This window comes from Cucurbita pepo, chromosome 5 (genome assembly GCF_057944985.1).
Source record: "Cucurbita pepo subsp. pepo isolate OVF chromosome 5, ASM5794498v1, whole genome shotgun sequence".
In the NCBI taxonomy this organism is placed as follows: domain Eukaryota; kingdom Viridiplantae; phylum Streptophyta; class Magnoliopsida; order Cucurbitales; family Cucurbitaceae; genus Cucurbita; species Cucurbita pepo.
In genome coordinates, this window is record NC_141802.1 from 3737842 (window position 1) to 3759101 (window position 21260).

Consider the following 21260-nt stretch of genomic DNA (forward strand, 5'->3'; position numbering starts at 1 on the left):
TGTGATTTCATGAAAAAAGAGTGAATTCATTCATGATGATCATGATCTACTGCTAAAATTATATAATAAACTAAATTAAAAGTAATTACATGACAAAATTGCTAAATCATATAATTATTCAAGCCTTCCTTCGAGGACTACAACCAAGCTCCTCAAACCCAACAAAGATTTCATTTCTCATCATCAAATTTGGAATCAGAATATCATTATCCTCGTACTCCTCACTCTCAATGCTCAAATCCTCCAAAATCTCTCCTTCTTTCTCTCCGCTCCCACCGTCTTCGTTAAGCGGTGTCATCGGAGAGCCCACGGTGGCTGTGCCGAGCAATGACCGATCGGGGTCTCCCATCGTCAGGTTTTTCATGGGGATTGCAGACGACGACCTGTTTCGGGAACTCCCGGCGAGAGAATTCCGATGAGTTGGACGTGGATGAGTGTGATCTCCAGTGTATGTGACGATGAAAGTTTCTGGGTCGGCAGTGCTCCGTTCAACTTGCTTTCTTGCCCCACACCCTTTTGAGCTGCTGCAACGGTAATAGTTCCTATGATCATCGGAGGAGGAAGAAGTCAATATCGTTACATAGAGTCGTGATTTAATTATATATATATATTTAAATACCTTGGGTAGGGAGATCCTTTAATGGGCTTTTGCCCATATTTACGCCAAGCCCACATGTCTGTTGAGAGATTATCAGCAGTCACATGGCATACGGTTCTCTTCTGTTGATTCTTTCTGTAAATAAATAATAATTCATAACAATAATTAAAAGAAAAATAAATAAATAAATAAATAAATTTCAATTTTAAAATAATTTTATTATGACAACAAAGAAATCAATCAATTAAGATTTAATTCAATGTAAATTTAATTTTATTAAATTACTTGCCTTTTTCTCGATTTGGGTATGTGTGGAGGCGTCATTGGTGAATTTGGGAAGTCTGGCCGGAAAAGTGGCTGTTGCCGGTGGTGGGATTGCAGCGCCACCGCTCCGGGATCTGGCAGTGGTCGAATGGGTTTAATTCCGTGTCGGGATTGGCGGGTTGGAATCGGATTGGGGATTTCCGGTGCGGCGGGGGCGACGGCGGGGGCGACGGGGTTGGGGAGGAAAGAAATGAAGGCTTGGTGTAATTCATGGAAGCCGTTAGGCTGTTGGGGGTGAAGGATGTCGGAAAAGGAGAATGCGACGTTGTTTGGATCGTCGTCAAAAGTTAAGGAAGCAAGACAAGACAAGGCGGTTTCTGCGGCGGAGGCGGCAGTTGGGTCGGCGGCGGTGGAGGTGGAGGAGGTGGAGGAGCCTGAATAGCAGCTCCGGACGACGGCGGAGAGATCCCAGTCGTCGTCTCCGGCAGCCATGGAAAGGATTACACAAAAATCGAAATGAAAAAAACAAAAAAACAAAAGAAAGACGAAATTTTAGGAAATTGGTAAAAAGGGGACAAAGGGAAAAGAAGGGACGGCAGAAAGGACGGCGCTGACTTTTTAGCTCTTTAGAGAGAGAGAGAGATAGAGATAAGAAATGAAGAAGAAAGATCACTGACTTTTGAATTTCACTAATTCTTAATTATGTATTTATAATCACCCAAAATCATATTTTTTAAAAATATTAAAAATAAAAACTACCATAATATAAATTCAATAATATATATATATATTTAGTTTTATCCTTTGAGTAAAAAAGGGGGATAATTATGGAAATTTAGTAAATTAAGTGATTAGTGTTGGGTTGAAATTAATAAATCCTATATTTTTGTCTTTAATTAATGAGTAATTTTAAGAGTTTAAAATTTTGTAAAAAATAAATAAATAATTTAGATACAAAATGGTTGTCCCCAATTGAACCTCCCCATCTAACGGTCATATGCCTTATATTAATCCTACAAAACCACTGGCTTATTAAAATACTTGTATTTTACCACGAGTAAATAAAATTTACCGTTCTTTTAATATAATCCTCCTTATTTAAATTCTCCTATATATAAAATAAATAAACCCTATACCTATAACTACATCTATATTTCACAATTATTTTTTTTTTATTAACTAATTATAATCTGAAATGCTCGTAGTTTTCACTGTCTGTTTAGAATTGAGCTCTAGAATTTGACGGAGATAAAAATTTGAACGTAGTTTAAATAGTTATGACGCGGTTTTCATATATATATTATAATTTTTTTAAAATGGGAAAGGAGAGAGGGGGGAGGTTTTATTTTTTTTTTTTTTTGACTTCGGGAAAATGTCAAATGGGGACAAAGGACGATGGGTTTTGTGGCAGAGTGCAAAGGCGTTACCAAGTTTGACTTTGACTAACCATTCATTCCTCGTCTCTTTGTTTTCATTGGTGCGTAGGTTTTGTAGGGTTTAGGGTTATCTATTTCCTCCACGCGCCTTTCTCTTTCCGTGAACTTCACTTTTCTTCCACATTGGTTCTTTTCTTTATCTTTCTTCGTGTCTTCGTCACACTTCCCTCCCTTGCGACTGGGGGTGATTTTCCCTCCAATGGTTTTCTCAACTTAGTCGGTGAGGTTTGGAATTTCGTTTTTTATTTTATTTTGTATGGTATGTGATCAATTGTAACGCCCCCCAACATCATCAAGTATGGGTGATTTTATATCTTTATTTGAAAAGAAAATTAGGTTTCAATTGTTGCAATCGAGGCTCGACCGAGTCGTCTCCCTCGATTCCTTCGTTCATCTCTTAGCTCTCTCTCTCTCTCTCGCTCTCGGTTTACTTCAGCCCACCACACTCATTGGCTCCTTCTCCTCCTCCTCCATCATTCAACAGATTGTCAGACAACGTCACACCCACCAAACTGACTGTCTATTTTCATTAGATAATCAGTGCGACATAAAAAAATGAGTTAATCATCCACTTGGTCACAAGAAAAGAAACCAACATGTGTGTATAGTTTAGATGTAGTCCTATAATTGCATGTTGTATGTTCTTGGTGTGTGTGAACACTCAACCTTTCTCAAATCTTTCAGATAATACAAGACATATACTAGAGACATGAAATGAAGTATATGTCAACATATTTTTGTGTAATAGCTCAAGCCCACTACTAGCAAATATTATCCGCTTTGTCCCGTCCGTTACGTACTGCAATGTAACAACTCAAGTCCACCACTAGTAGATATTGTCCACTTTGTCCCGCTACGTATCACCATCATTCACGGTTTTAAAACATGTCTACTAGGAAGAAGTTTCCACACCCTAACAAATAATGTTTCGTTTCCCTCTTCAATGGACGTGGATTTTTTTTTTTCTCAGTCTCATATATGTTTTGATGACTAAAGTTTATGTTTTGGTTTTATTTGGCACATGAGTTGGAACCAAAAAAAAAAACAGAAAACAATAGGGTCAAACCAATTGTCCATTAATCTTTTTGTTAAGTAAACTAATAATAATTAACTTAATTCAACAAACCCATAAAGACCAATTCAAAATTTCAACACTCCGGTTGAAGTCGTAGTTCGAACCTTTAACTTACCGATTAAAATTATAATGTTTTAATCAATCGAACAATTAACTAAACGTTAGAATAATGTTTTGTCCTATCTTAAAAAGATGGTCGAATATTTTGGTTCATAGTATTTCCAAAAAAGGCATTTGTTAGGAGAATCTTAGGTTTTGGCTTCCCTTTGTCTTTTGTTAATATAACAAGGTAACTTATTTCTTCCCATTAATGCAATTTTTTTTCATTAAACATTTCAAAATAATGTTTGTGGTTAACAACCAATTACCCAAAAAAAAAAAAAAAATACATCTAAACATTTTTAAAAAATTAAATTAGACTTAAAATAAATGCACAAAATATAAAAATGATAGGTAAAAAAACATACGACAGTAAACACGAATTAAAAATAAAAATGATTAAACTTAAGTCAATGGCGTTGACTAATTGAGTTTTTAATTTTTTTTTTAATATTTATTTGTTTGAACATAAATTAGTGAGTTTTTGGGAGATTTTTACTTTTATTTTCCCTAAGCAAATGTCATAAAAGTTGAACATAAGGTAAAAGTTACTATATTTTGTTGAAAGTCAAATGTGAATTTAACAGTATTCAAAGTTAAAATATAAAGCTTGATTAACTTAGTCAATTTAGGTATAAATAAATAAATTAATTAATTAATTATATATAAATATATATATATATATATATGGTAGGGGTGAGAATCTGGATCCGTAAAAAATGGGGTAATTAATTAAAGAAAAGATAGTTTTTGAATAAATGGGGTGTGATGCGAGGAATCTTTGCCTAATTTTATTTGTTTTCATAAATTAAATTTTTATATTTGGTATCTAAATTTATTTATTTATTTATTTTTAATGAAAAGCCGAATAATTAAGAACAGAATCCAAACATGTTTTCTTTTAATAAAAAAAGTTCAAATTTTTTTTAAAATTATTATTATTATTTTGGTATGTTTCATTGTCTTGTTATTAATTATTGCAATGTAAAGTCTTTTTCACCCAAAGGTCAATGTTGGAAAAGTTTGTTGCAAGAGATTCCGTTTCTTTATGATATTTTAATATCTAAATTATAAAAATATTTATTTTTAAAATAATTTTTTAAAAAATAATAAGAAAATTCTTTCGAAAAGGATAAAAATAATAAAATCATCTAGAGACCTCGGGACTTAAATATTTTAATAAAGTTATTTGTTAATAGTCGAGTGTGAATTAATATCCCGTATGAATTTAGTAGTTAAAAAAGACCGTAAAAAATTAGAATAAAAAAATATTTTAGTTTGTACAATAAATTTTTTTCTCTTTTCCTTCATTATTAAATAAAAATGAAAAGAAAAACATGTGTCTTTATATTGTATTATTAGGTAACCATTTTAAAATTCCGACAAGACTTTATTAGAAAAAATAAGATTAAGTCAAGCTTCATTGTATAATAGTATTTTTTCGACGCGTTTTTTCTCCTATAAATACGTGGATATATTATTTTCTCTAGTTTAGATAAAAAAAAAAATTATTATAATTTTCTCTAATTACAACGTCAATCTCTCTTGATCTAAAAACATTTCAAAATTAAATTTCATCACTAGACAATTTATATTATTATTTAAAAAATTAAAAAAAAAACTCTTAAAATTAAGATAAGAGGATCACATACATTCGCTATGAGTCAAAGAAAATTATACGCGATTCACGTCTTTTTCTTTTTGAACAAAGACCAATATGGTTTTTTTTCACGTCTTTTTCTTTTTGAACAAAGACCAATATAGTTTTTTTCTTAGATTTTTTCTTGAGCTACTCGCAGCTTCACTCCTCTCCTTCACTTTTGCAAGCACCGTCGTCTATTCCAAAAACAAAAGTCCTTTTGCTTCCTAAGACGGTAGTGCGGGACGACCCTACGAGTAGGCACGCTTCCTATCCACCCACCCCCGCTCTTGCAGCATCCCTACTTTCTTCAGAAGTTTATCAAAGTTGTTATTTGTATAACACTTTTAATATGTAGTTCATCCAAAAAAAAAAAAAAAAAAAAAATTGAAAATGGTAAAAATGATCTCATCATAGTCGTATCAAATTAATTTGTCTATTATTATTATTATTTGAAAAATATACAATTAAAAATATTGCAATAAAGTATGCATAATTAGAATTAATAAATAACTCCAACATGCAAAGTTGAATAATATCTCTCGAAACTTGTTACTCACGTTTTAGCAATAAATAATTTAGGACAACAACTTATATTAACTTCATTTAAGAATTTAAATATGTGCACCACCAAACCCTAAACAAATAATAAATAGATTTATAATCAATTTCAACATTAAATATACTAATTATTTTCTTTTCTTGCAATAAATACATCGACGCCAATTAAATGGAAGAATTTAAAAAGAGTGAGTTAGACAAATAAAATTGGATATTAAAATCGTTGTGTTCATGCTGACAACATGCTACGATGAACAGATAGTTCATAGATGAGTTTAAGTATAGATCATTGTTTAATATGAGAATGTTAAAAACCCGACAAAGGATCGTTAGTCCCAATTATCCAACAATGTATCGTTGATTTAGCTCTATCGACATTTGAATGGCAGGAATAGCATCCAAGTTATGGCTCAATTCCAATCATATTTTTTTAAAAAAATTAATAATATTATTTGGCAGAAAAAAAGAAATATTCCCTAAACCGTAAAGACAAACATACTCTAGAAATAGCAAAAATTTTAAAACAGTTTCAAGAACACAAAAATAAATAATTGATATTTTTCTGTTTTTAAGGTATTATTATTTTAGCTGTTAAGTAATTCATCACAAACAAACATGACTTCTTCTGTCAAAATTAGTTGATTTTGGTGTAATTTATTTTTAGATAAATATTCCAAAATGGCACTTGAAAAGTAAACAGTAAAACTTTCTATTTGTAATTGGGCATGTTCCTATCGGTTGAATCAGAACTTTATTATTAAGTAAGTTGGTTCGTATGTTGTTTATGATAATTTGACAATTTTTTACCTTAACCCGCTAAAAAATTCCCCATGTACGTAAAGTTCGTTGAACTGAACTTGGTAGATTGATTTTTTTTTTCTCGAGATTCGCAACTTCTTAGCCAATCATACACATCTTGACCAGTCTCGAGAGAACCATGTGAACCTATTAGATTTGGTTTTCAAAGTAACTCATAGGGTATTAAATTCTAGGTAGGTAGTCACAATGACTTTAGATCTATACCCGTCGAGTTTTCTATTATTTGTACGACTCTAGTTGACTACTAGGCCAACCTACGTGGATCGAATCCACCAGATAGCAGACCCGCGCTAATAATTCGATGTATAATAATAACAAAAAGGTCATGTCCAACAAAAAGTACTAATCTCAGCCATAACATAAAGAAAAACAGACCAGAAGCTTTAATAGGATTGATAGCAATAACTTTCTGAGGGTATATGAGGCACTGTAAGAAGAAAGTGCAGAACACTATTGAAAAGGATATGAATGGCATTAAATCCACTAACAAAACAAAGCAAACCCACTACTAACAATTCCATACCTCATTCTTTCAGCTATCATTGCTTTGCTTTGCTTTTGGTGTTCTCCGGACTCCTCTCTCCTTTATATGGCAAATTCTGCTTGTTTGATGCATCCAACGCCGCCATCTTGGCTGGGACAAGGCCATCACAACTCATGAACATGGCAAGTTTCAGTAAATGCTTGGCCATAAAAAGGGGGCAATATCTAATCTTTCAGACATTCTTTTAAATCCATTATGAACAGTTCCAACAAAACATGAATAGATAGACCACCGAAATTGAACAAACAATCATTGCAATTTTGGAAGCATGTAGATTAGAGAACAGAGAAGAGTAGGCAAAACAAAGGTTTGTAGTACTTACAAGCAACAGCTTCTCTTCCTCTCACTGCTTGGTTCTGTCATGATTGTTGATCCAAAATTGCAGACGACTGATCCTGCAGCTTATTGAAGATCATGAAAGGTAAATCCTTGCGTTAAACATTTGTATTTATACATTCAACTTCTTGTTCTTAAAAGCCAAAATTCCCATCTCATTATTGCTCAAAATTGTCTGAAAAAAATAAGAGGGGTCTTTCCTTCTTCCTCTTTTGCATTTCATTCTGTTGATATAACACACACATACCATTTTCGATCTATCTATGCAACTACTACCATACACAGCACCGGATATGAAATGCAAGTCTGATTTTACATTTGGCAAACTGAAAAGCTACCCCCCGGTAAGGGAAGTATGCCATAACTTCACATCCTGCTCTCCGCATCTGGGAGAAATTTAGTTGTGGAGAAAGTTATTCAGATGCAAGATGTTAGAAAGGTCCTCTAATCGTTTCCACGAACCCACCGTGCTGAACCTGCCTTTGCCAAGCCAGAGCTGAAATGACTAACATTTGCAACAAATAATGGATCCCTTTCTTCATTGTTGAGTTCATACTCATTATGATTAGCAGCACTTCCCTGATCCACATTCTCTAGCTCTCTAGTCAAATCTTCCATTGTCTTTTTTAAATTGGCTTTACTCATGTGCCCTGATTCACCAGTAGAGATGCCAACCATTGTTATTTTGGGGAGAAAAGGACTTGGCTGCACATTTTGCTTTGCCTGTTCCTGAGGAAAGTCGTCTCTTTGACGTCGCCTTGACCACAGATGACTAAACAAATTTCTAAAAGGATTGAAGGAATGTTGTTTAGGTTCTTGATTGGCTTCCCTCTCATCTTGAATATCTAGAGGTGATGAACTAGTATAATGAAGTTCTTTGGTCTCCTTCACCGATTTAGAGTTGGTAAGACCACTTGCAGACTCTGAGATTCTTAAGAGAGAAGCAGCACTCCTGAGAAAGAAAAAAAAATTGCATTAAACCTGTTCGTTTAAATTGTTTGGTTCATAGAAACCTGGTCACATACCTTCTCTCAAATGAATCGACCATGTAAGGGAATTTGGGTTGAATGCCAACAGCCTTACGCAACCACCTATTTCCAAGAATTACTTTATCAACAGTATAAAGAAGCTGCATTTCAGCAACCTTAGAGATGACATTCAAGGGTATTCCAAGGTTGCCCATCTCATCCATCACTTCTTGAACCTAATAGGGAAGAATATGTGAGACAGTGAATGTAGGTGAACACTGCTCAGTAGTCAATCCAAGGATAATATTTTTCAGAACCCAGAAAAGTATAAAAAGTAAAAAGTGGGAGTATAGGCCATTATCCCTCTAACAAGCCAAACAAGTTACAAAAAAAAAAAAAAAAAAAAAAAAAAAAAAAAAATCCTCCGTTTAACTTCAAAATATATTTTTTTTTAAAAAAAAGGCTGAATAAACTTGGCACAACCAGTTCTTTCGAGCATTCTAACATTCCATCTTCCGTTATTTAAGATTGCAGCCAAAGTGGGCATCATCAAAATAAATTGCAGCCAACCAGTTCTCGTTCATTTACTGTTAAATCTCTTATGAGAGATCTTGTGGATACAACAAATCATGCATTACATAACCATAATCTTTATGAGGCGATTTGAAATAATTTTATTAAAAAAATTAAAATTTTTCTTTGGATGCTTAGCCTTGAAGCAATCAATACTACGGACATAATGCAAAGGCCTCATATTTATCCATCTCCATCAGGTGTGCTATGTGTTCTTCCATTTTCGAATGACATCTTTTTGGCCATTGTTCCTTCGCTACGAGATTTTGAAACATGATCCTTCATGCTTTTGGCAACTCGAAGTTAGCCTAACGACATTTATGACTTTCTAGCCTCAACTTTTGCGGGTCATCCTTTCCATGGAGTCAAGAAGGTTTTTTGGCTTGCATTAAACATAACTTTCCCATGGTTTCTTTGGGCGAGAGGAATGGAAGAATATTTAAGGATTCTTTCCCCAATTTTGATACTTCTATGGACTTAATTCTTTTTCATGCATTGTGTTGGTGTAAATGTAAACACCCTTTTTCTAATTATAGCTTATCTTCTTTAACTTCTAAATTTGGGATTCCTATTTCTTAATGATATTCCACAATCAAAACAATTGACTAAATCCCATGAAATGGTTTCATAGAAGTTTGTTGATATCAACTTGTTCCTTCTAGTAATACCTCTAGGGGTTGGAGGTTACACTCGATTTTATTTCATTTATCATTGAAATTTGTTTCCCTTCTCAAAAAAAGATAGCATACCTCCCATATATGTTTACTTAAAAGCCTTTTTTTTAATCTGATGTTTACTTAGAGCTATGGAAGGGAACTACAAAAATGCATCATCCTTTTTACCATCGAAAGGAAAATGGAAATATTCAAGCCAAAACGACCCAACCAACCACCGCCACTTAAAAGAAGGCTATTCAATACTTTGGGGTCACATAAACAGGATCTCAATGTTTTGCAAAAATTATAATAGGGAAAAGGTGGGAATATTATTAGGAAGATCAGCACTAACGTATCTGTAATTACTGAGAAGTTGATTTGCATTGACGGTTACAAATAGAGGGTGTTAGGGATTATAGGGTAGGTAGAATAATGGGAATTAGGGTATGTTCTTGAGATTGAAATGGGTTCCTATGATATTCCATAAGTCCCTCGCTGCCAGACATTGTAAGATAAGAAGCTAGTCCCAGTTTACGCTCAAGAATTAGAAAGGTCGTCAAAATGCTGGGTCTTAAGAAATAAATTAAATACCCAGTACCTCCTCACTATAAAATGTTCAATAATTATAGCAGACTATTGAATATCATACCTCTGGAGGCTCCAACAAACTATCGCCCATCTCTTCAAACACTTCTGCTGCTGCATTATCATCAGTTATTTCCCTTCGGCGCTGCAAACGCCGAGTTTGAATTAAAGCATGAAAATGCTGATCAACAGATTCTTCAAGAATATTATCGAGCATGTTTTTATCAAAAAAATAAGGAGTGTACCTGAATAACAAAATGAAAATACCAAAGATAAAATATGCCGAGAAAAACTTCCAAAAATTATTGAGCAGATCGAGAAAAATGATCAGAGAAAAGCAACGACAATGGAACAAAAAAGAAAAAGAGGAAAGGAAACTGAGACTTATATTAATAGTGAGAGATCATAAAAAAAAGAGGAGATGGATTATCCCAAACCAGTCGTCCTATTAAATGAACCTAATTAGCAATTTAAAAACAGAAAAAGAGCCAAGAAAAGGGAAAGGAAAGCTATTATTTGATCCTCACATAAGGGTTTTGTTGGTGATGAAGTAATGAACTAAAACAAATCTGTGTTTTTAAAAATAAAAATAAAAAATTGTAAATGAGAAGGATAATTCTTTTTGAAGTCCGAATTTATCTTGTGCAAGTATTCTTCCTTTAAGAGATTTCTTCTCTGCATGCTTTTCCATATCGTCTTCGAACTAAGCTACCCTCCTCAACCCATCTCATATTGTCTTACAAACACACTCCCTACGGTAATTAGTAAATATTAACAATGGCCGTTCTTACAGGCAAAAGCAAAAGAAAGAATATCTTTTGATTTTTGAAGTCATATAGTGAATATATGATATGTTAAGGACCAGCTTTTACAAGTTGTAACAATGTACTAACTCGTCGTAGCAAAAACTGCATAACTAACATGAGAAAATGACATACCACTGTACCCCATCAGTAGTTGCTATTGCAATATCCAAGTTCTGGGCACTGAAAACAGGAACACCATCAATCTTTTTGCTCCCACCATTTTCAGGTAGGCCTTTAAGAAGCTTGTTTGCTGCTTTAACCTATACGTTAGAAAACCATTCAAGGGCTAAGGGCATGAGTAACTGTCATGACATTCTAGCTGATGGATTTGACTAGCATGCTTGATCCTCGTCACATTTTTTTATATATTTTTGTATTAATGAAAGTTTCTTGCTTCAGATAAGAAAAATCATACTTGCTTCTCATTTGGAATGAACTGAAATAAATGAGGTTTTTCCTGCATGATACAATTAACTTCAGAAGTTAGGTCATGGAAAACAATGCCCAAAAAATCAAGTAGCACATCTTCAACAGATCCTAGAAAATTTAGTACAACCATGCATTAGTTCAACAACCAAAAAGTTCGTATAATTTTATTTTATTTTTCTGACATTCGTGAGTATTTGAACAAGCTTGCGTGAATCTTGACTATTCACACAGGGCAACAGTCTAACCCTACACATTTGGTTGCGAAGGAAACTCGTTGGATATTATATCCTAAGTAGGTGGCTACTATGGCTTGAACCTACTCCCTTTAAATCCTTTATTGTTTACATAGCCAACCCAATTAGGTATGCATAATGAAGCACAGTATCTTATGGTTATACACTCTCATGAACAAAATGTCAAAATGAATCAATGACATTTTTGTTAGAGAGAATTTTTTTTTTTTTTTTTTTTTTCTCAAAAGAAGAAAAATTAAAGAAAGAGTTAAACAAAGAATGCGCAGAAGTACAAATCTTTGAAAAAATCAATTCCTCTGACTCCTTTTACGCCATTAAAAATTCTACAATTCTGTTCCGCCCAAATATTCAATAAAAAATGCCTTTACTTCATTTACCCATAATATATTCTTTGTCCATGATTCCATCTATGGCCAGACAAGAATTGGATTAAAATTTTCGTTGGCCGTTCGTCCCATAGCCCAAGATATGAAATTGTTCCAAAAAAAAAATCCCAACATTTTCACCGTACCAGCAGTGTGAAAACAAGTTTCCAACATTTTCTTCAGCTTTATGGCATAACAAACACCAGTTCAGTTGAAGACTAACGTTGGGGAATCATTTTTTTAACCTTCTTAGCTGTATTCAGACCTTCAAAATACATAGTTCATTGAAAAATGATTTTTCCTTCTTAGGGTCCCAGCCTTTCCATACAAAATGACAATCACACCACTTAAACTCTCCAACCAAATGAAGCAATAACATCAGAAGGTCGTATGTGAAACCAAGGTAACCTGTACACGTGATTAATTTACTCAAAATGTGATTATATGACAATTGCTCATAGAACACAAATAAATCAAACCATAGCTACCTATACAACTAAAAAGAGTATGAAATCACTATATAGGCTATTTAAATGAGCATGGGATAAACAGAAAAGGAACCTGATTACACAGAAATTTTGAAAGATATAATCCAACCAATAAATTAAGATTGGTCCACCAATATTAAATTTAATACCTTGAAATGCTCGTATGCTAAATCAAGACGACATGCACCCACCACAGCACTTGGAATATTCAATCGCTTAACATATGTAACTAAGAAGAAAAAAATTTGAGTCAGGATGCACTGCTAATGGATGAAGTAAAATTGAGAAGTCAATATTAAGATACTAAAACATGGAAAACAATGACACAACTCGAGGGAGATGCTCCAAGACAAACAGGTTTTCCAGAATCGTAAAGCAGCTGTTAGAAAACAGAATAGGGGTGAAATTTCAATGGTTTGAAATGCTTTTAACAATTGTCAAGATAAGTTGCTTACATTGGAGAATAGATACAAGTCAATGCTTGCTTCAAAATTTCTTATTCTTAAATGTAGTTTGTTCCAAATGCATTTGGAAGTCTAGAAAGTCCATAAATACTGCAAAAGAAACGAGGATAAAGAGTAGCAAGAACAAAATTAAATGAGCCAATACCTGCATCACCTAAATCAGTAAAGAAGCGGAATATAGGGCCATTTCTTTCACTCTTAGTAATGGTTGAGAACAACTTCCTAAGCCACTCTGGAGTTCTGGAATAGACAAATAAGAGATGGCTTCACTCAGAACAGTACTAATAGTTGATAGCAACATTACAATTTTCTTCAGTTTCAATAACTAAAAATAATTAAGCAAAATTGAAAAATCTAAGGTGTTATAAAGCCAACATCATAATGATAACAGTCATTAAACTGGAATAGATTGTGCCTGGAGCGTACATATAATCAAGCAGATTCCTTCGAACGGAAACTTAAACCAACATGTTACTTGTTACCCTCTCAAACCTAGCTTCAACCTCACCTCCCTTACAACATATAATTATCAATCTAAACCAATCATGACGGGTGGTTTAATGACAAAACAATTACAGATTCAATCTTAAACTAGCAGAGATAGGGAGAGAACCTCTTAGAAATGAAAGGAATATCGAAGTGGGTCGAGACTGCCATAAGACCAGTCCCAGAAAGGTCGCACATACTGAAGACCTGGCCAACAAACGCAGGGCCGCCAGCTTTTCCATTAGAATTAAGACTTGAAATCCTCAGCGTCGACGGAAAACCAGAGCCGAACTCGGGCGATGAAGACAAACCCTTAACAGGCGCAGATTTGGAGGAGTCAAGGTCAGGATGAGTAGAATCAAAACGTGAATGGGTGAACAAAGGGGGTTTTCGAGGGACAGGGAATGCGACCGGAATGCATAGACGAGAAGAGGATGGTTGCAGGGAAAATGGCGGAATTGATTGGGGATTGGCGAAAAGGGCGCAGAAATTGGAGGTAGCGGAATTGAAGAAACGGGTAATGAATTTAATTGGGCGGTGTTCGTGGTGGTCGTTGGGAGGTTCAATCTGGAAGGCCATGAAAGCTTGGCAGATTCCTTCTGATGCGACCAGCTGTATTAGGCTCTAGACTCTCGGCGCCATTTTTAACTTGGGGTTGGAGGGAGAGGAAGGGGGAGGTGAAGAAGGAGGGATGAGGATTATCAAAATTAAATAATTTTAGAAATATCTATTTGTAATATTCATAAAAATATTATATAAATTATAATCTAAAAATAATTTGTTAAATGAAAGAAAAAGAAGTTTCTAGGTCAAATGACGAAGTGAGGCCACTGTTAGCTGACGTATTTGGGCAGATGATACAATGGAGAGAAATACAACGGTCAGGAAAAGACAAAGGAAGGGCAAGGGTAGAGATGTCAATTTACACAAAAGTAAAAGTAAAGAAATTAAAAAAGAATCAATACTTAGATTATATGCTAAATTAATAAAAATATTTTTAAATTTTTTGAAAAAATATATATATATATATTTACCGTTAATTTTGGATCTAAAATATTTCAAAATTTTCATTAATATTTTACTAACTTTTTTTTTAAAAGTTAAAAAGTATACTTATAGTTAGTACCGTGTTTCGAAAATACTCTTCATCTTTAAAATTATTAAAAGTTTAGAGATAAATGGTTTTTGACCATATATTGACGTTAAAATTCTTTTTAATTTTTTTTTATTTAAAAGGGTTGGTGCTACTTTTAAAATTTTAAAGATATTTTTAAAATATTAATAAGTGTATTTTTTCTTTTTTATATTTTTAAAAAGTGAAAGGGTCTTTAAGTGAAATAATATTAAAAATTTTAAAAATATTATTAAAATAAAGTACTAAAGAGTTACCGTCCAAATGAGTATTTTTAACAAAATTTAATTTTAAGTTTATATATATTATTGAAGCTTTTAAACACTTATAAGTATTTTTTAAAAATAATGTACATAAATTTTAAAATATTATAATTAATTCGATTAAGTTGGATAGTTGAAGATGAAGGATATCCATTGGGAACCCAAACTATATACCAAATAAATAATAAATAATTTGAACTAAATAAAAGAGATTAAACTCTAGTTTTCAACCATATGAAAAACAAGAATACAATCAAAATTCATTAATTAAATTAAATAAGAAAAAAGTTTATTGCTACAATATTATATTTGAGTGAAGTTAACCACATCATTTATTTTTTATTTTTTATATACTATTTTAATCATCTGTTCGTTACACACCTATAATACCTCACACATTATAATTAATAATTATAATGTAGTTTATTAAAGTTTAGATTAATAACGTATATTTTAAAAAAATAACTAAATTAATGTAAATATAACGTCTTAATTCAAGTTATTTAAACCATGGGAAGAAAAATAAATATTAAATTATAGATTTAGAGACATTTAGTTTATTAGGTTATAAAAATAAAATATACTTTCTTTTTTTTTAATAGTTGAAAGACATATATGCATAATTAAATTGGTCAAAATATTGCGGGTATATATCTTAAAAAACATCATATACTCGTTATACCCTAACCATCTTTTTTTAGTAAAATTAAACATTTTCACCCATCCTAATTCATCTCTAAAAATGTAATTTTTAATTAAAATGTCAGTTTAAAAGTATGAATACCTAATTGTCACGCGTGGTTGAACTTATAATAAAAATAAATAACTTTTTCTGGGTGTTAACCCCAACCAAATTGTCTGCTTAGTTATAAAATAAATTTATTAAAAATAAAATTGTAAAAATTGGACCTTCAACATTCACGGGTAAAAAATAAATCTTCACGGCGTAATAAAGGTAAAAAAAAAAAACGGATATATTTAATTTAATTAAAAAAAAAAAAAAAAAAAAAACATGAACATTTCAAGGTTGTATTGGTAACATAAATCACAAAAATAAATGGAGGTTAAAAGTAGGGGCAGTTTCGTGACACGTGTCACATCCTCGTTACTTTCAAATTCAACCTCCACCGACTTTCCACATTTTCTACTTCTCTCGTGCATGAGATTTTATTCACTACAACACGGAACACGGTAAGCCCTTGCACCTCACCCACCGCAACACATGGGAATCACTATCTTATTTTATATTTTTATAAAAAGGCTTTATTACATTTTAATATTACTACTTTTATTAATAAAAATAATTTTGACGGAAAAAAATAATTATCCCTTATTACTAAAGGAACATATTATTAAATAGGTGCTAAAGAGATGCATCATTGTAACTTTATTGTTAAGATTAAACGACTACGTCAAGTATCATTATATTTATAATAAATTAAATTATAGAGAATTCAGTCAATAAAATACGACCATTTATTTAAACAATTCAAAATTGCTATATTTTCAATTTTGTAAGGGCAGATAAATAGACTTTTTTTTCTTTAAAAAGATATTTTTATAGTGTTCACAACTTTTTTACAATTAAAACCAATGCCACGTTTCGATTGCTGATTTGTTGAACTCGTGATCCTAACTCGAAGTAATTGCAGGGGATAAAAGCTCGAGTTTATCTATAAATTCTGAAACCGCCCATGGTCGAGCCGCATTTTCGTTTGTTCTCTATCGTTTTTTTCATTTGTGTGTAAAAACCTGAACGACTTTCATTCTCCATTGTGTTCTTCTTCTTCTTCTATGGTTTCGAACAATCCGAATCCTTCTGAGGGGTTCTATTTGGATCCGTCGGGAATGGCGTTGCCGGGGCTGGGACCGTTTGCCACTACTATGGCGGCGTCGGAGGATATGTCTAAGAAGATTCGTAAGCCCTACACAATTACCAAGTCTAGAGAGAGCTGGACTGAGCCTGAGCACGACAAGTTCCTTGAAGCGCTTCAGCTGTATGTTTTTCGTCCGTGTTTTAACTCAATTCTATTGGTTCCTTTCTTGTTTAGGGTTTTCGAATTTGATGCATATTTCTCTTTGTTTCGTGTGGAAGACTTTGTTTCGGTATTTGGATTTTTGAGTTGGAGCTCTGTGGCGGTGGAAATGTGAGAAACGTGTGGGATTAGGGGATAATTTTGGGTTTTAGTGGTTGAAATTTGGGCGGTTTGTGATGTTGTGGTAAGTGTGAGAAATTAGGAATGGTTGGTTAATGGAAAGAAGTGAATATTATTGGATTTGTAATTGAAACCGAAGTGGTGGGGGATTGAGTAGGATTTTGATGGGTCAAGTGGTTTTCGGCTCTATCTGGTTTTCAGAAGGTGTTAGGAACATTCTGTAGTTAAAAGTTTGTGGAATCTACCACTTGCTTTTTGATTGTTCTTATTTAGTTTATCTGCTTCTGCTGTACTAGGAAATAATATGTTCGTTTTTTCCCTACGTGTAGGACTGATAATTGATCCTACTTGGTATTAGGCATTAGTAAAGTTAGAAAAGAAAGGGGATATTGAGGTTGTGAGGGTCGTTATTAGGCACCAGAAAGGTGGAAAAGCTAGAGATATTGGGCTTCGGTTGTTAATGGAAGAGAAGTTAATTTGTGAATCTAAATTCTTTAACTCTGATGTGATTAGAATATGATATATGCTTGGCCATTTAAAGGTTGGAAATGGAGAGACCAGGTGGAACTTCGTTGCGTTACTACTTGCCTTTTTTTTTTTCTTCTTTGCGCTTTCCTCGACAGATGTCTAACGTACGGTTCACTAATATTTTTGCCACTCCATATCCAGTTTTGATCGTGATTGGAAGAAGATTGAAGCTTTTGTTGGATCAAAAACTGTTATACAGGTAATTAATGCCTAATCTCTGTTATTTGCAATTTACGTTCTTTGGTGGTGTTGAGTGAACTCTTCTGAACTATATTGATGGTTCCAAATGCACCCACAACCCTTGAACTCTTATCTAATTGATCAAGCCCTTTTATTTCTTTGTTTAAATTTGCTTTTGTCAACCCATAATAACACCTTATATGTTGGTGAAAACAACACTTGCTACGTGTAATCTAAGCATATAAACTATATTTGTAACTATAAGACCATGGACTGTCCAATTATAACCTTTTAAGCAATAATTTTTAATGAAGTTAACTTCATAACTTTGAGGGTTTAATTTTTACAATTCATGGGTGCAATTGTAACAATCATTACAGTTCAAGGTGGCTTGTGCAATTTTTCACATACTTGTTAATTTATGAATGACAAACTAAGAAAATGTTGCCCTCTACAGATACGCAGTCATGCACAGAAGTACTTCTTAAAAGTTCAGAAAACTGGAGGAGGTGAGCATTTGCCGCCTCCACGACCAAAGAGGAAGGCCGCCCATCCATATCCTCAGAAGGCTTCAAAAAATGGTTAGTTTCCCCGTCTTCACTGTACTTGGTATCACCACATGACATGTTGTAACAGTGGCTCACAAACTTCATGTGTACTATTTGTCAGTTGCCATGCCTTCTCAAGTGTCGGGGTCATTTCCGTCAACGTCTCCTCTAGTTGAACCTGGATGCATTAGAAGGCCAGAATCATCTTCAATACCTGCATGTCCGGCAACAGGTGGAGCTGTATCTTCTTGGATGGTGAACTCTGTTCAGCCACCCGATTCAGCACAAGGTACCAAAGGCTAATTATTAGATGCATTGCAATCATAATCTTTTCATAACTTCTTACAATAGGAATGAGATAAGATGGGTTTAATTAGATGCCTTAAAAACCTATCATGATACAATCTAGGCTACCATGCACGGGAAATTTGGAGGGAGAGGAATATGAGGTGTCTAGGATGCAGGCGTCTTAGGATTATGTGACGTTCTTCATGTCTCCCTAGGTTCTATCATTATAGTGTTCTATAAAATGTTCACAGATGTAATGCTTTGTTTGGTTTATATGTGCATGCAGTGCCAACAACGACAAATATTTGTTGCAGTAGTACTGAAAGCCCTTCGAAAGCACGCCCTCTCGTTGAAACAACTGACCAAGGAAGTAACAATCATTCTCTTAGAGGTGATCCTCTCATTCTTTTGCACGTACTTCAAATTATATTATCATATTGAAAATAGTTTGAGATTGTTTTGAACTATTATATATGAAAATGTGGGTATAAATCCTTCCTAGTTTAATCATTAAGCTCATTAATTAGCTTGAAGTGCTCAATTGCTACTCTTCATGGAAGTAGGGAAATACATGGAAGAATCAGGGATCTGGAATGTATCAGTCAATCATAACATATCGATGCATGTTTTTAGAAGCATGGTGCTAGTGATATGCACAGTCTAGAGAAAATATGTAATCGTTTGTGTATTCTCTCACTTTTGAGTACTTGCTCATAATTGAGATATTGCATCGTTTTTATTATATTGTATAATTTCTTTGAGTGATTCAAGAACTCGATCAAGATTTGTTATACAGAGTCTACATTCTCAATGCCCATAAAAGAAATTTTTGTGAAGGAGCATCTTGATTTTTGACCATTTAGTTAGAAGCCTTCTGTGATCATTAAGAGCATGTAATTATAACTGTAGTACCATGAGTAGCCAGTAAAAAGAAAATTAGACAATCTGACTTTTCTGAACTTGGGAGTTGGACAATCTTTGTGAACTCTGGTGTTATGTTTTGTTTCACTATCATTTTGATGTTTTTTTTCTCATTTTTCTGGTGGCATGAGTTCCTACAAAGCTATTCTAATGGTTGTAGTGAATCTTTAATCCCCATTTCCCGTGTATTGTTGTTTTTCTCGATACTTAAATGTCCTTTTGTCGTGCAGTTTTGCCAGATTTCGCTCAGGTTTACAGTTTCATTGGTAGTGTCTTCGACCCAAACACTTCAGGTCATCTGCAAAAGTTAAAGAGGATGGACCCAATTGATGTTGAAACTGTATGATTTTCTACACTTTTTTCCCTCTTCACTTAGGAACACGGTTGTTAGTTGTCTAAAGACTGAAAATTTAGAGCAATTGTATTTCACAAATAAAAAAATATGTGACATGGTTGACTAAATAATATTTATTTCTTCCATGTAGGTCCTGCTGCTGATGAGAAACTTATCCATCAATTTGATCAGTCCTGATTTTGAAGATCATGTAAGTACAAATCATCCTTTTGATTTTTTTGACTATATTTTGTGCTTTGCTGGGTGGAAAAGTGATATAATAGAAAAATGAACTAACAAAATTTTAATCTTTTAGATACCTTCAAAATCTTTTATTTTATTTTATTATTGTTATTTTTTTACATTTATTTTCATGTGTTGTTTTGAGGGGTTGTATCAAGGCTGCGACCTGTGGACATTGTATTTTGGTGTCACCGAACTGGAATTAGGACATGAATTGGGATGTTACTATTACATACTGAAACACAGTTAGAGAACGTGGAGTATCTCTTCTATTTTACAGGATAGGGGAATAATTTTACCTGTTTCTGCCAAATCTTTCCGTTATCAAGGCTGTTTACGCTTTTGGTTTTTCTTAGACCTTATTATGAAGCCAAATCCAATTTAAAATTGATTCTTCAGACATCTTTGTTGAAATAGTTGTTTTAATTTCAAATGTGGTTTCTAGATATTTCTAGTAAGCATAGCATAAAAAATCTTGTATCCGTGACGCCTGAGTCGTTTTATTATGAAATATGTTAGGGACTACATACGTAGTTATTTTGCATGAAACTAGGCAGCATACAGCTTTTATGATGAACTATAAAGCTTTCCTTCGTTTTGCTGCAAGCTATTCATTAGTGTAATATGATTTCCTTCTAAGATGTTATTGATATTAGCCTTGCACGTGCTTACTATGTTTTTCTTCCCTTTGCAGAGGAAGTTGCTGTCCTCCTACGAGATCGATTCGGGACCAATCCCGCATGGCGACATCAACAAGTATGTCACTGATCATAAACCCAGTTTGGTATCCAACTAGGCACGGGAGGAACTGATGAACAGCATACTGCTATGCATACGTCCTTTAACAACACGAACAGAATGCTGACTGATGCTGAGGGACTACCTGAAAATAATTAGCACGATACCGATCATGTAAGCGATGTTGTGAGGTTGCTTATAATTATATATTTTATCTACTGTGCTATGTTGATATGTTGATGAGGCTCATGTATATAACATAACAACCAAATTCTGTCGTGGCCTTTGTTTGTATAGATGGAGAGCCCTTGAAATAGTGCTGTATAGCCTTAGGTAGGGAGGCCCAGTATATTCAAGTTTTGGCAGTTCATTTTGTAAACAATGCTCTTTATTTTTCCTTGTTTTTTCACCTTTGAGTTAAAAGGCAATAATACCCATAAAATTCACCTGGGACTTCGTAGGTCGGTTCCAAAGGGGTTTACTA

At 33.6% G+C, this 21260-nt stretch overlaps 3 protein-coding genes across 3 annotated transcripts; 1 reads left to right on the top strand and 2 right to left on the bottom strand.

The window, feature by feature from the left end:
• Positions 1-26: 26 nt before the first annotated feature.
• On the bottom strand, positions 27-1505 carry LOC111795934 (uncharacterized). The gene is made up of 3 exons (XM_087124297.1): positions 884-1505; positions 620-729; positions 27-542 (listed from the first exon to the last, which is right to left on the bottom strand). Exons 1-3 carry the CDS (start codon positions 1352-1354, stop codon positions 119-121), a joined length of 1005 nt encoding a protein of 334 aa, XP_086980423.1. The 5' UTR covers positions 1355-1505; the 3' UTR covers positions 27-118.
• A 5959-nt stretch (positions 1506-7464) lies between these two features.
• On the bottom strand, positions 7465-14154 carry LOC111795701 (Tic22-like family protein). Its single transcript, XM_023678261.2, has 8 exons — positions 13573-14154; positions 13105-13199; positions 12645-12724; positions 11375-11416; positions 11092-11219; positions 10218-10398; positions 8397-8575; positions 7465-8323 (listed from the first exon to the last, which is right to left on the bottom strand). Exons 1-8 carry the CDS (start codon positions 14022-14024, stop codon positions 7816-7818), a joined length of 1665 nt encoding a protein of 554 aa, XP_023534029.2. The 5' UTR covers positions 14025-14154; the 3' UTR covers positions 7465-7815.
• A 2370-nt stretch (positions 14155-16524) lies between these two features.
• LOC111796259 (protein REVEILLE 6) lies at positions 16525-21229 on the top strand. The gene is made up of 8 exons (XM_023679021.2): positions 16525-16837; positions 17666-17723; positions 18162-18285; positions 18374-18541; positions 18827-18931; positions 19692-19801; positions 19947-20006; positions 20733-21229. The coding sequence occupies exons 1-8, from the start codon at positions 16635-16637 to the stop codon at positions 20832-20834; spliced, it is 930 nt and encodes a 309-aa protein (XP_023534789.2). The 5' UTR covers positions 16525-16634; the 3' UTR covers positions 20835-21229.
• Positions 21230-21260: the final 31 nt, after the last annotated feature.

What these genes read in the sequence shown, in the direction of transcription:
- LOC111795934 (XM_087124297.1), bottom strand. Translation starts at nt 1,354, where the DNA reads ATGGCTGCCGGAGACGACGACTGGGATCTCTCCGCCGTCGTCCGGAGC. An exon ending in CCAAATCGAGAAAAAGGCAA is followed by an intron (nt 730 to 883) that starts GTAATTTAATAA and finishes ATTTACAGAAAG; the next exon opens with AATCAACAGAAGAGAACCGT. An exon ending in AAAGGATCTCCCTACCCAAG is followed by an intron (nt 543 to 619) that starts GTATTTAAATAT and finishes CGATGATCATAG; the next exon opens with GAACTATTACCGTTGCAGCA.
- LOC111795701 (XM_023678261.2), bottom strand. Translation starts at nt 14,024, where the DNA reads ATGGCCTTCCAGATTGAACCTCCCAACGACCACCACGAACACCGCCCA. An exon ending in TAGCATACGAGCATTTCAAG is followed by an intron (nt 11,417 to 12,644) that starts GTATTAAATTTA and finishes TGTATCATGCAG; the next exon opens with GAAAAACCTCATTTATTTCA. An exon ending in TCATTCCAAATGAGAAGCAA is followed by an intron (nt 11,220 to 11,374) that starts GTATGATTTTTC and finishes TCTAACGTATAG; the next exon opens with GTTAAAGCAGCAAACAAGCT.
- LOC111796259 (XM_023679021.2), top strand. Translation starts at nt 16,635, where the DNA reads ATGGTTTCGAACAATCCGAATCCTTCTGAGGGGTTCTATTTGGATCCG. An exon ending in TTCCTTGAAGCGCTTCAGCT is followed by an intron (nt 16,838 to 17,665) that starts GTATGTTTTTCG and finishes CTCCATATCCAG; the next exon opens with TTTTGATCGTGATTGGAAGA. An exon ending in GATCAAAAACTGTTATACAG is followed by an intron (nt 17,724 to 18,161) that starts GTAATTAATGCC and finishes TGCCCTCTACAG; the next exon opens with ATACGCAGTCATGCACAGAA.